This window comes from Lytechinus pictus, chromosome 3 (assembly GCF_037042905.1).
Source record: "Lytechinus pictus isolate F3 Inbred chromosome 3, Lp3.0, whole genome shotgun sequence".
NCBI classification, from domain to species: Eukaryota; Metazoa; Echinodermata; class Echinoidea; order Temnopleuroida; family Toxopneustidae; genus Lytechinus; species Lytechinus pictus.
In genome coordinates, this window is record NC_087247.1 from 23,687,296 (window position 1) to 23,700,269 (window position 12,974).

Here is a 12,974-nt window from a genome sequence, read left to right on the forward strand (position 1 = left end):
TAGGTTCATGTGCTTATTTTTTTTCTATGGGTCTTCAAAGTAGCCGTATTTGAATGATATGCATCGTGCTCAATCAAGAGAATTATGTCTCTCTTAGACCTCACGAGTTCACCAAATGAGTTTAAATCATCTTTACTCAGTGGATACTGCATCAAACTTCATAAAATTTTCAAGATATATAAAGTGTATACCAAAGTAAGAGAAAGTCTTTTAATTGATAAAACTATATCTATTTGGAGTCAGCAGTGCCTTCATTTGGCAAGAATGGTGCACAAATTTGGAAAAAACAAATCTTCAAAGACGTGAATCTACTCAAAAATTAAAAAAGTATTTTGTAAGCTGCACTTTTTTTCAAAATCCATGTCAATTTTGGCTAAATTGTAGAGGAATGCATATCAAAGGTGAAGGGAAGTTAAAAATATGGGGTCCATGTGCTCGTTTTTTAACTATGAGTGTCCAAAGTGATGCGAGTTGGCATGAAAATCACCTAAAATGCGCCGAAAACGTGCATAAGTCTAATAATACTATCTAAAATGCAAATGGTTCAGTAGTTTTGCTCCCAAACACATTAAAAATCCATGTCATTTTAATCATACTCTGTAGATTTGCAGATGAATATATTCTGATGATGTTAAAACATTAAAAATATAGGGTCCATGTGCTCGTTTTTAAACTATCAGTGTCTAAATAGTTGCATGTTGGCTTGAAACAGCCCAAAATATGCCCGCGAAAACAAGCAATAGTCTGATAATACCGTGACTGTCTAATATACGAATGGTTCGGTAGTTCTGCTTCCAAGCATTCAAAACTCCATGTCATTTTCCTCATACTCTCTAGATTTGTAGAGGAATATATTCTGAAGATGCTAAAATATTAAAAATATGGAGTCAATGTGCTCGTTTTTAAACTATCAGTGTCTAAACTGTTGCGAGTTGGCTTGAAACAGTCTATAATGCGCCTAAAACGGGCAAAAGTAATGAAAGTCTGATACCGTCCAAAATATCTAAAATACGAATGGTTCCTTTGTCCTGCTCCCGAACATTCAAAATCCATGTCATTTTCATCATGCTCTCTAGATTTATAGAGGAATATATTCTGAAGAAGTTAAGACATTTAAACTATGGGGTCCATGTGCTCATTTTCAAATTATCATTGTCCAAACTATTGCGAGTTGGCTTGAAACAACCCAAAATGCGCTGAAAACAAGCAAAAGTCTGTTAATACTGTCTAAAATGCGAATGGTTCCGTAGTATTGCTCCCAAACATTGAAAATCCATGTCATTTTCATCATACTTTGCACATAGATTCTTTAGCACCTGAATATTCCAAATATGCAAAAATTAACATGGGTCCATGTGCTTGATTTTTTGCTATAGAGCTAAGCTTCAAAGTTAACCCAAATGGATGTTCTTAAAGGAGAATGAAACCCTTGAAACCAGCTGAATCCATATCAAAGAGAAAAATCAAAGAAACATATTGTTGAAAGTTTGAGGAAGATTGAATGAATAATAAGAAAGTTATGAGCATTCGAATATTGAGATCACTAGTGCCATGTAGATCCTCCCAACGGCAATGCGACCAAGATCTGTGATATCACACACGTACAACTCCCTCATTACTTTAGTACTTATTTAACTTATATTCTCACTTTTATAGAGTCTATCACAAGGTGAGGTGTTCTCTTTATGAGATGACAAGTACAGAGGTTTCACAACATTATATCATTGATGAATCGTTTGTCATATGATTAGAATGAGCAAAAACAGATGTTTTGGGGTATATTTTCAGTGTCCAAATGGGAGAGTTGTACGTGTGTGACATCACAGATCTTGGTCGCATTGCCAATGGGAGGATCTCCATAGCATTAGTGATCTCGACATTCAAATGCTCATAACTCTTTTATTGCTAGTCCTATTTTTCTCAAAGTTTTGTTGATCTTATTCTTTGATTTTTCTGCTTTCACAAAAGCTAACTTGCTCCAAGAGTTTCATTCTCCTTTAAGAATTGCGGATTGAAAAGAATTTGGCATTTTTAGACCTCACGAGATCACAACAATGAGTTTACATGTAAAGCTCTATTACTCAGTCAAAATCCATGAAAATTTCATCAAATTTTGCAGTATGATTAATAATTGTATCCTTAAGATGGATAATGATATTGATTTCAGTTGTTTGCTCATTTAAATCTAACAGCACTCTCAGTTCTTAGAAATTGCGGGAAAGATAACAAATAGTCAACCTCAAAAATTTCAAATTTCAATAACAAACTTGAGAAGTAAAAGAAATGCTGCACTTTATTCTAAACCCATGTCATTTTCACCAAACTTTGCAAAGTTGTAGAGGAAGGTATACATACCTAAGAGGTGCAAACATAAAAAAATATGGGTTCATGTGCTTGTTTTCAAACTATCAGCACTCTTACTAGAGCAAATGTGCTTCTTAAAACACCCCAAAACGCACCAAAAGCTTTGTATCTATGCGAGGAAAAATTCCGAACCACTCTACCATTTTCAAACTCGGGGTCATATTCATCATACTTTGCAGCACTACAGAGAAAGGTATTTTGAAATTGTGGAGGAATAAAAAAAAAAGGTCCATGGAATAATTTCAGTTTATTAGCTTCATAAAATAATACATCGGATGTGCAGTTAGTGCAGATAAGGAGAAAAATCAGCTCACAATACCTACAGCTGATTAATCACCAGTTCGTCCATTGTGACGTCAGCGCAGAGTGTAAAATATGCGCAGATCATGATGCGCACAAACATAACTGTGGAACGTCCTTAATAGAGAATTTGCAATTAATGTATGACTAAATGGTGAAAGTTATTCCATTTGTGTAAGCTAGTATAATTTTCTAGGAGTTACATGTATGGCACATTTCTAAGGCCAGCTGTGTAACCATGTACGTGTATGCACTTGTTAAATATGAACTAATTGCAAATTTGTAGCAAATCCATCAGGATAATTTTAAGTACCGGTAAATCATTAGGCAAGGTACGTGTACATTCAATCAGTGAATTCTCTCAGTGTTAAATTTTATAGTCTGAAAATATTATCAGAAATTTGGAATGGAACTCTGGCAGACTACCTTTCTCAAGGGGCACTCTTTATTTCCATTAGGTAATTACTAACTGTTGCTTGCTGCATTATTTCAATCTGATCTTTCTAATCTATAAGATTGTTGCTTTTCCTGTTCTCAAAAATTGATTTAATGGGTGTTAATGTAGTTTTAATCTGAAAACAGTTGTATCAACCTCACATTACAGATTTATGTTGGTTACAGTATGTCATGTATATACATGTATGAAAGAATACCCAGTTATTTGGTTATTATATATACAAACTTGTGTAAGTGCCTGATATGGAAACTCTCTGAGACCATCTGATCCATCAATGTTTCAAATGTATAAATAAGATATACAGAATATATTGTGTTACATGTTTGATAATATTTAAATTATTCATTATAATTGTATTTTATGGATTTTGTATACTGTTCTGTTGGAAATGAGAAAAAAAATAATACTGAAACTTGTATCACTGAATTTTGACACTGGTCAACACATCCAGTCACTGTGTACTGTGTACTAATTTGGAAAGATATAATCATTTTAGTTAATTATAAATCAATTATATAATGTTGTGCCTTTATTAAGAATATTGGAAAATCATAATAGCTCTCAAGTGTCAAACAGTTAAAAGGTTAAACTGTGTAATTGATTCAATAAAAGATTACATTGTGCCCATTTAGATGATAGGGTAACTTCCAGATACCATGCTATTTAATCATTCACATTAACACAAGCCACCACAAACCTTTATAGGTTTTTATATCTTTACAATATTGACAAGTTCATGTCATTATGGAAGCCATTGACGAATTCCTCCTGAACTATCTTCTCTATTTTATTTCTTCATTTGCTCTTTTTCCAGTGAGGGCTTGCAACATCAAATATGTGAGCCTGTGTGTGCTAGTACTCCAGAATGCATCCCTTATCCTCATCATGCGCTACACCCGGACGCTTCCCGGTGACCGTTACTTCACGTCCACCGCTGTCGTTGTCTGTGAGGCACTCAAGATGTTCACCTGCCTCTTCATCATCCTCCTTCAGCTGCGAGGCAATGTCCTGGAGTTGTGTGTTTTCCTGTGGCAGCATATCATCCTGCAACCGATGGACACCCTGAAACTGGCTATACCTTCAGTCATCTACATGATCCAGAATAACCTTCTCTTCATTGCTGTGTCAAACCTTAACGCTGCCACTTTTCAGGTTAGTTTTAATCGTTGTCACAGGTTGCGCTTCTTTCCAGGATAACCTTTAGCTTCAAGTTCAGTGTTGAACATTGTTTTTAGACCATGCATGAACTAATTTTGCCAAAAGTAGCACAATTTGCTGCTAATGTCTCATTCTTATTGCATGTCCATCATCGACATGTACAATGTACAAATAATTACTGTCAGATATTTGGCCAGAACTTGGCACATTGCGGTCTTCCTAATGGAATGAGAGGTGAACATTCCCAAATTTTCCGATGCGACGGAAATCTGAAATCAAATATTGCCAAATTTTCTTGTGTCATTTCCAGACTTGTATGAAACTTCAAAGATATTCCATTATTCCTGGTACACACACTTTAAAATGAAAGAAGAAAAAAAAATATTTTCAATTTGCTATATTGTCAAAGGCCATATAAATACACATGTATCACTTTTTTAATAGTAATTGTCAGTAATAGCGGTTCATATTTTTTCTGTAGTTTTCGTTCCCTTTGTTTATTATTGGTTATTAAACTGATATTTTTTTATGATAAAGGTTTACTCCACCTAAAATTAATATTAAAGAATGTGAGAGAATTAATCACATGTTGGCCGTGTCATTTACAGGTGACGTACCAGTTAAAGATCTTGACTACTGCCCTCTTCTCCTTGATAATGCTGAAAAAGACATTGAGCTCTCTCCAATGGTTTGCATTGGTTCTTCTATTCATCGGAGTAGCCATCGTTCAGGTAAAATACTTATGTTTATTCTATTAGATCTGTGGACTGATCTATGTGTATCATGATTCCATTTCCATGACAATTTCTTCAATACGTAAAGCATAAAACTTAACCTGTAACCCAACACTTATTAGTACCCTTCTCCTCATATCACTTCCTCATGAATAAAGGTGATAATTGACTTTTCCTTTAACCCTATCTTAACTGGGCTATTTCAGACCAACATATACAGGGGGGGGGTCAAATTTGACCCCCCCCCCTCACATCTTGGCTGTTGATTGCGCAATCACCGCGAAAATTTGCACGCGCTTAGAGCCAGATGTAAACTACAAGACTGTGTAGTAAAATTTTCAAAAAATTAAATGCTTATATTTTTTTATTAATTAATTATGCAAATAAATGTATGAAATATGCCCTAATTTTGTTTCTTTGTGTATGTTTTTGCATTTAACTCAATTTATAAAGCTATTAGAATGCTAATTTTTGGTGAACATATAGATTTCTACATTTACAACAAAAATCTACAAAGAAATTGCCGAAAAATAATTAATTTCTTATGTATTTTCTTGTTCTTAAATCATTATGTATTTTTCTGTTTTTGAAACCTTTTATTTTTTATTGTTTTCTTCGATGAACTTTGTCGGAACCCTTTTGCGATCATGAATAAGATAGAATAAATCCATCTAAACCAATGAAAAACACAATTTACATTGACTTTGTACTTGAATCACGTTTTTGAGCAATTTTTGGGAGCGACATGCGCTTCCAAAATATTTCGTAATTTCGGAACCGAGTACCCGGACGTTGCAAATTTGGTCTCAAAAGATGCGCAAGATTTGAAAGTAAAAAGTCAGCTAGTGGCTGATATTAAGGATACATGCTTTCCAAACAGACTTGCAAACTCTGTTTCCTTCTGAATAGTGTACTTCTACCAAAGTCTCTTAGCAAATAATTTGTTTCTCTGATGGTAATCTCTTTTAGATGCAGCCAGGCGATCCTTCTAAAGAAGCTACCGATAGCACAACAGCAGAACAGTCTCCCATGAAGGGCCTGATAGCCATTCTCCTTTCCTGCCTATCTTCTGGATTTGCAGGTGTGTACTTTGAGAAGATCCTCAAAGGCAGTCAAGGGTCTATCTGGTTGCGGAACATCCAACTAGGACTGTTTGGATCTCTCACAGGTATCCTGGGTATCTGGCTGAAAGATGGCTCAGAGGTCATCGAGAAAGGTTTCTTCTTTGGCTATACAAAGTATGTTATCCTTGTGATAGCCTTGCAGGCATTTGGAGGACTCTTGGTTGCAGTGGTTGTGAAGTATGCGGACAACATCCTCAAGGGATTTGCCACAAGTTTTAGTATTATCATATCAACAGTATTTTCGGTGTATCTATTTGGATTACTGATCAACATCCAATTCTGCCTAGGAGCAGGACTTGTGATATTTGCCATATATCTTTACAGTTTGCCAAAACCAGTAAATACTCAACCCGTAGTGTCTGAAATGATTAAGACAACAAATAATGGGACATAATTGATTCATAGATTATTGATTGACCTTATATTTTATACCTTGTATCTAGCAAATAGATATAGCTATTTTTAAATGGTGTGTACATATCGGTACCAGCCGTCACTTCCAATTTTTCTAGTCCCAACTGACAAAGCCAATAACGCAGAAAGTGACATTACCTATAGGACCACAACTATTTTCCCACTGTTATCCCTTACCTCCACACCATCATCACATCTCTCCAGCAAACATACATCAAATTAAGAAGATAAAGTTGCTGCTTCTTTGATTCTGCTTTTTACCATCTTACAGCTCCCCTCATCAAATCTGATACATGTCTTCCTGTTGTACATTCCTATAATTGCAATTTAATGTAGTTTTCATTTCCATCTGTAGTGGTTGTCTTTTCAGGCAAATAATAATGAAAAAGATAATGAATGATAATAAACACTTGTTAGCTTTTTGTTATTATCTGAATTGTTGTTATGTGCAATATTCTTTTATCTCATCATTTCAACAAAACTGGCGATTCCATTCACTGATCTAGGAAGCATGAAATCATTGTAAGTAATAATCATATTTGATATGTAATGTATATATAGTTCATTTATCAACAAATGTTGGTGCTCAAGTTTTTCAAATCTTACCCCGGTATAGCTGTGCAACCGTGCTCACAGCATACAAAGAACTTCCCTTCATTGGTACCAGTTAACACCTTGGTGGAGAGTGACAAAAAAGAAAATGTCTTGCCAAAGGACATTAGTGTCATGGTGGGATTTGAACCTGGAACTATTGGTTCATATTGTGGGAACTCTCACAACACGTTGACAGATTCACCCACTAAGACACAAATTTCACTTCACGCAATGGAAAACGCTTTCTGTGGTAGTGCTTGATTGGTAGTTCGTAAATTTTAATTAGCAAAGATGGTAAGCTATAAGGTCTTAGAAATTCAGTTCCATTTTTACTTATTTATTTTCATCTGTCATACAGGGTACACTTCTTGTTTATTTCCTTCAAGAAAAAGATGATCTTTGCAGAATCGTCATCTTTGGTATCATTATTTTATTACTGAATTTCTCTAATATTGATTTATAATTATCTCCAACATACTTGCAAGCTGTTGCATATGTAGTACTTATTTTGATATTGGATATGTTTATTATTTGTTCAGTACCTTTCTCCCTCTGAAAAATGCCATGTAGTTACTCTTTACATGCAATACCAACACATACTAGCATATTTATATATAGGTAGTAGGTACTAGCAACCTGTGTAGAAAAAAGCATTGTTGATTGCTTGAAAGTCAGAATAGCTCTTGAGTTCAAAACCACATGTAAATGTAGAGTAGTGACAGTTGGAATTCCTGTCAAATGCTCTTATAAGTTTCAACTCTGAGGGAAGTTCACCCTGATGATAAGTTAATAATAATAATAATATAGGATTTGTATAGCGCACGTATCCACCTTGCAAGGTGCTCAAGGCGCTCCTATATTACTAAGTTGGTTTTAATAAAATCAGAAACAAGTTAGAGAGAAATATTGGTGAGGTTTGATGAAAATTCGTCAAAAATTAAGTTTTGTGGTTTTTTTATTTTGTGTTTGTGATGTCACAAATGAGAAGCTCCTGTGTGATATATTTTTTTAATGCATTTTTTTTTTTCAATTTGAAAGTGATTTTATTTGTTCATGAAATATATCATCAGGTACATCATTTCATACCCCCTTCTGCAAATTCATTACTATTCCATTAAAAAATTGATTGGATTTATATTACATGATATATGGGGAGGTGCTCGCATATAACATCACAGATCAAAAGCATTAACAGTATTGTAACTTTCTTTTTTATGAATTTTCATCAAACCTTCAGCAATATTCATCTCTTTTTTTTTTCCTGGTTTCATTAAAACAAACTTATCAGGGTGAACTTTCTTTTAAAGTGGTTAAGAAATGTCAGGTATGGCCTGTATATTCACATTGTACACATGCATCAATGGTTTGACTGTACTGCGATTGCAATGCTTTATGCTTCTCTTGAGACTTATAAGGTTGTGAGCAGCATTAATTATCAATAGATACTGTTCTACTTTAAAATGAAGTGCTCCTGTCATTGAAGGGCAATCCAACCAAAGTGGCAAGTTCTAAAAGAAAAATGAAAACTCTTGGAATTGGTTTAGTGAAAATATTGAAAATTGGGACAAAAAGAAGGAAATTAAGGAAATTTTTCATTTTGGGGTTGAAGATTTTAGGTCGGAACAACTCTCCTTTCTCTCCCATACACAAAATGACTGAAGAAAGAAATAACCTGATATTTATATTGTGATTTGATTGCTGCCTGGAGAGGAAAGATGCTCACAAATTTAGTAGTTGGAAAATGAGAGTTGACTCTACATTTACCTCTTATAGCAAAATAGAAAATACTCTCATCAGTTTGCCAATTTTGGGACTATATAGACCTTACTAGAATTCATTTTTCAAGCATCTTCAATTTTCTTACTGAACAACATTTTAAAAACTCTGTCCTATATTTCTGCTTTCACACAAGTTGTTATATTAACCGATGTCAAATTCCCCTTTGAAATCCAGTAAAGGGGACATCTAGTCTAAACTAGTATAATATTTTCCACTCAAAGATATAAGAGATGTGCTTTCCCCAAGTGTTCATTGATGTGTTGGTCCTAACATTTAGTCATCTTGTCTATGTGATATGTTCCTTTATAATGTGCAGCATGGGCAGTAATTATTACACCATACTATACAGGAGCTCAGTAAGGAAGTAGTATTAATAATTATTTCCCAAACTGTAGATTGCTATGTTGGGCAAGCCTTTGTATTATTTCACATCTTCCTTTGAAAAGATTTCAAGTGCCTATCATGGAAACGAAAAGATCAGTCTGCAAAAAATGATCTAAATGATAATAACGAGCGGACTTTAAACTTGCTTTTGGTAAAGTGACATATTTATGTCATGTATTTTTGTGCGGGCTGCCCCGATTCTTATGTCCATTGGGTGATTCAAGTTCAGTGTTGACCTTTTGGTGTTGGTGTTAGGTTAATTTTCACACGATTATAACACCAAACACACAATGAAGATGGTCCCGAAAAGTCACTCACTAGTTGTTGAGATGTCAATAATGTGACCTGGATCAGATTTACAAATTCTGAATAAGCTTTTTAGCAAGGGGAAGCATCCAAATTTCAACACCAAGGCCAACACCGGACTTGAAATCACCCATTGTGCTGTAATTAATAGCCTCTGGTTGAAAAAGTTACAAGGGAAAGGAATGGAATTATGAAAGGTTCAAGATTCTGCAGAGCATTCATATTTTTTCTGTAGGGTGTTTATGTTTTGGATCATGTGTTGTTTCATGTCAATTTCATTGGATTATTTATTTATATCATATTACTACCTTTGACAATCATGGTAAAAAAAAAATAATATTTCCAAATTAAAGACCTTTTTATCCTATTTAAAGCCTGTCTTAAATTTTGGTAAGCACCCTGAAATCCTTGGTCACTATCCCAAGTTATTACTAAATTTTAGAAGTATTTCCTAAAACTTTTATGATGTGGATGATATGAAATAAAACATGTTTTAGTTGAATGTATGTTGAAAATTTACACAAAAATCTATTTTGGTTGGAATCCTGACCAAAATGAATAAACAAAATATTTTTGTATTTGATACAAAACTATCCATGTAAATTATGGTCTATAATTTAGTAAGTATGGGTCACTTTTTATTAATCACATGTTTATGGTAATATCAGGTCCCAAAGATCTTCTTTTTTTCTTCTCAAACATAGAATTGGCTGAACAGATCAGGATATGATCTTTGTAGCTGTTATATACAGTGCGTATCAAAAAAAAGTTTACACTTAGAAAAAATCCTGTAAAATTATGCATTTGTGATATCCTTAAGATTTTTCCACATTTTAACATTGGTACAGATCCATTTAAGCAAATGACGATATAACTGTCGAAAAATATTTCCGCTTGAGTGAGCACCACTTTTGAAAAGTTAGTGAAAAATGATTTGCGCAGAACTTTGAAATAGTTATGCGAATAAATGTAGACCTTATTCATGAAGAACACGTGCAATTTAGCTAGTAAAATTGATTTGAAGATATCTTTTACCTTTTTAAATTGTTTCCTTGCCCCAAACACTTTGAAGAGTGCATTGTGCCCCACCCCACTTTCCCACACACCGAGGCCATCGTAACGATATTTGCTTTACACTGAGCTGTGATTTACATGAAATGGCTTAGGCTTGATTTCCATTTTGTTAATCATTGCCAAGCTTGGGAAAAGTGTGGAGAAACAAGTATTAAATGAAAAATGAAATGTAAACCCACTTTCAATGATAAAAACTTCGTGAAAAAATGCTGGAGATGTCTGATATAAACTTTTGTTCAGATTCAGTTATGTCCTCAGATCCAGCTAGCACAAAAATGGTAAAGGTTGTGCTTACTAAGTGTTGATATTTCAATTTGGGTGGCAAAATTGTTACAAAATGCTTGAATGTATCCGTCTTCTTTCAATTGACTAAAAGTGCAAGGGAAATGTATGAGAAATGTTTCGCAGGGTAAGTTTGATTTCGCCCTTTCCCCTTGACACAGCGTAAAAAAAAGCATTTCTGCGCAAACAGATTTCTGCGAGCTTTACAAAAATGGACAGTGCTCACTCAAGTGTAACATTCTGTCAAAACTTTTACTTTCATTTGATAGATGAGACCCAAACCCAAGATTATATGTGAAAAAATTACCCACATGTTGTATATTTTTTAATTCCCAGGGTTTTTTCTAAGTGTAAACTTTTTTTGATACGCACTGTATATATATATATATATATACAAGCACAAAATGTTTAAATATTTTTCCCCCTAAAGATGGAAAGGCTATAAGATCAGACACTCAAATTGTAATTCACATTATTGAACCTATACCAAAGGGTTGACAGACTTTTATTTTCATTATAATTGCTTATGTTTTGTTAAATGCATAATTGCATATGTCACACAATTTTATACTATCTTGTTTTTACAGCATTAAAAGTGAAAGTTACATTATAATTGATTACCTTGTTTGTTACAGCTTCAAAAGAGAAAGACAGGTTGTGGGCTTATTTTTCTTATGTAATCATGTTTTTACATGAACCATCAAGTATACATCAGCATTAATGAATTATATATTTTTTTTCATCTTTTCCATTTATATTTTGTTTATATTCTGTAAATACATAACATCTTATTGTACATCGAACGCATTTATGAAAGCCTTTACCTTGATTCTATGTTCGTAAACTTGCTGTAGACAGAATGAACTCATTGCAGGTGGCTTCCAAAATAGAAGGGAAAGAATTATTGATGGATCATGCAATTGTGAGGTGGGAACATTGCTCTGACAGTGTGTGTGATATTATTTGTGTGGCATATACTATGAAGCCCCCCCCCCCCCAAGCCTACCAAAAGTCTGTACATATTGTATTTTTTGCTTTCAGCCAGTCATGGCAAATTTAGATAAATTTATCTGATATTATTGTTAAAGCTGTGTATTTTGTATTTCTAAATTTACCTTTATATATTGGTAGTGAAATAAAAGAAATCATGAGGCTGCCTATGAATATGAGATTAAATTTTCTTGTGTTTTTTGTGTTTGATTTACATGTCAAAAGATTACTCTAATATTGATTTCTAGAACTGTAACTGGAGGAATATTCTGTGGTGTGGAATTTAGTGCTATTCAAAAACAATGCATTGTTAGTACTATAAATGACTGCCCTACCTATCTTGTTTATTTTGTGTTCAGCATGTCAGGCCAGGAAAAATAAATGAAATTTCCTGTTTCACTTACTTTTTCAGTTCACTATTCTGTAAGAAAACAAATCTTTCATTCTCTTCTCTGCTTTTTTCTCCATATTTATTCCCCTCCCCCCCCTCTCCCTCTGTTTTTCATACGAACTCTCTCTTTCTCCCTCTCTTATCTCTCCTCTCTTACCTCTGTCTCTTCTCTCATCCCTGTTTATCTCTTTCTCTCCCCACCCCTTTTTGTAATGTTGTGTGATTGATTGATTGATGATGATGATGATGACGTTGGTGATGGTGGTGGTGGTGGTGGTGATGATGATGGTGATGATTATGATGATGGTGATGATGGTGGTGATAATGATGATGATGATGATGTATAAATAAATCATAAAACATCCTGACAAAGCTTGGAAAATACCTGTAGGTATGTGCCATGCAAATAACGTCACATTATTGTGCCCGGCAAGTTGATAAAAAAATCGGAGGGGCGACCATCCTCTAGCTGCACCCAGTGGCACGGTCGCCCTCTATCAATTGAGATAAAACAGTGACAAATAATTCAGATTGATTGCTTCTTAATGATAATAAAGAATAATAGAATTTTATAAGCGGCATGCAAACCCCCTCTACAGAGTTCACAAGGCACAAAAAAAAAA

The 12,974-nt window shown here is 34.2% G+C and overlaps 1 protein-coding gene across 1 annotated transcript; it reads left to right on the plus strand.

Moving 5' to 3' along the window:
- Positions 1-3,939: 3,939 nt before the first annotated feature.
- Positions 3,940-10,374, plus strand: LOC129257587 (UDP-galactose translocator-like). The gene is made up of 3 exons (XM_054895955.2): positions 3,940-4,273; positions 4,888-5,010; positions 5,983-10,374. Exons 1-3 carry the CDS (start codon positions 4,007-4,009, stop codon positions 6,529-6,531), a joined length of 939 nt encoding a protein of 312 aa, XP_054751930.2. The 5' UTR covers positions 3,940-4,006; the 3' UTR covers positions 6,532-10,374.
- The last annotated feature ends 2,600 nt before the right edge of the window (positions 10,375-12,974 follow it).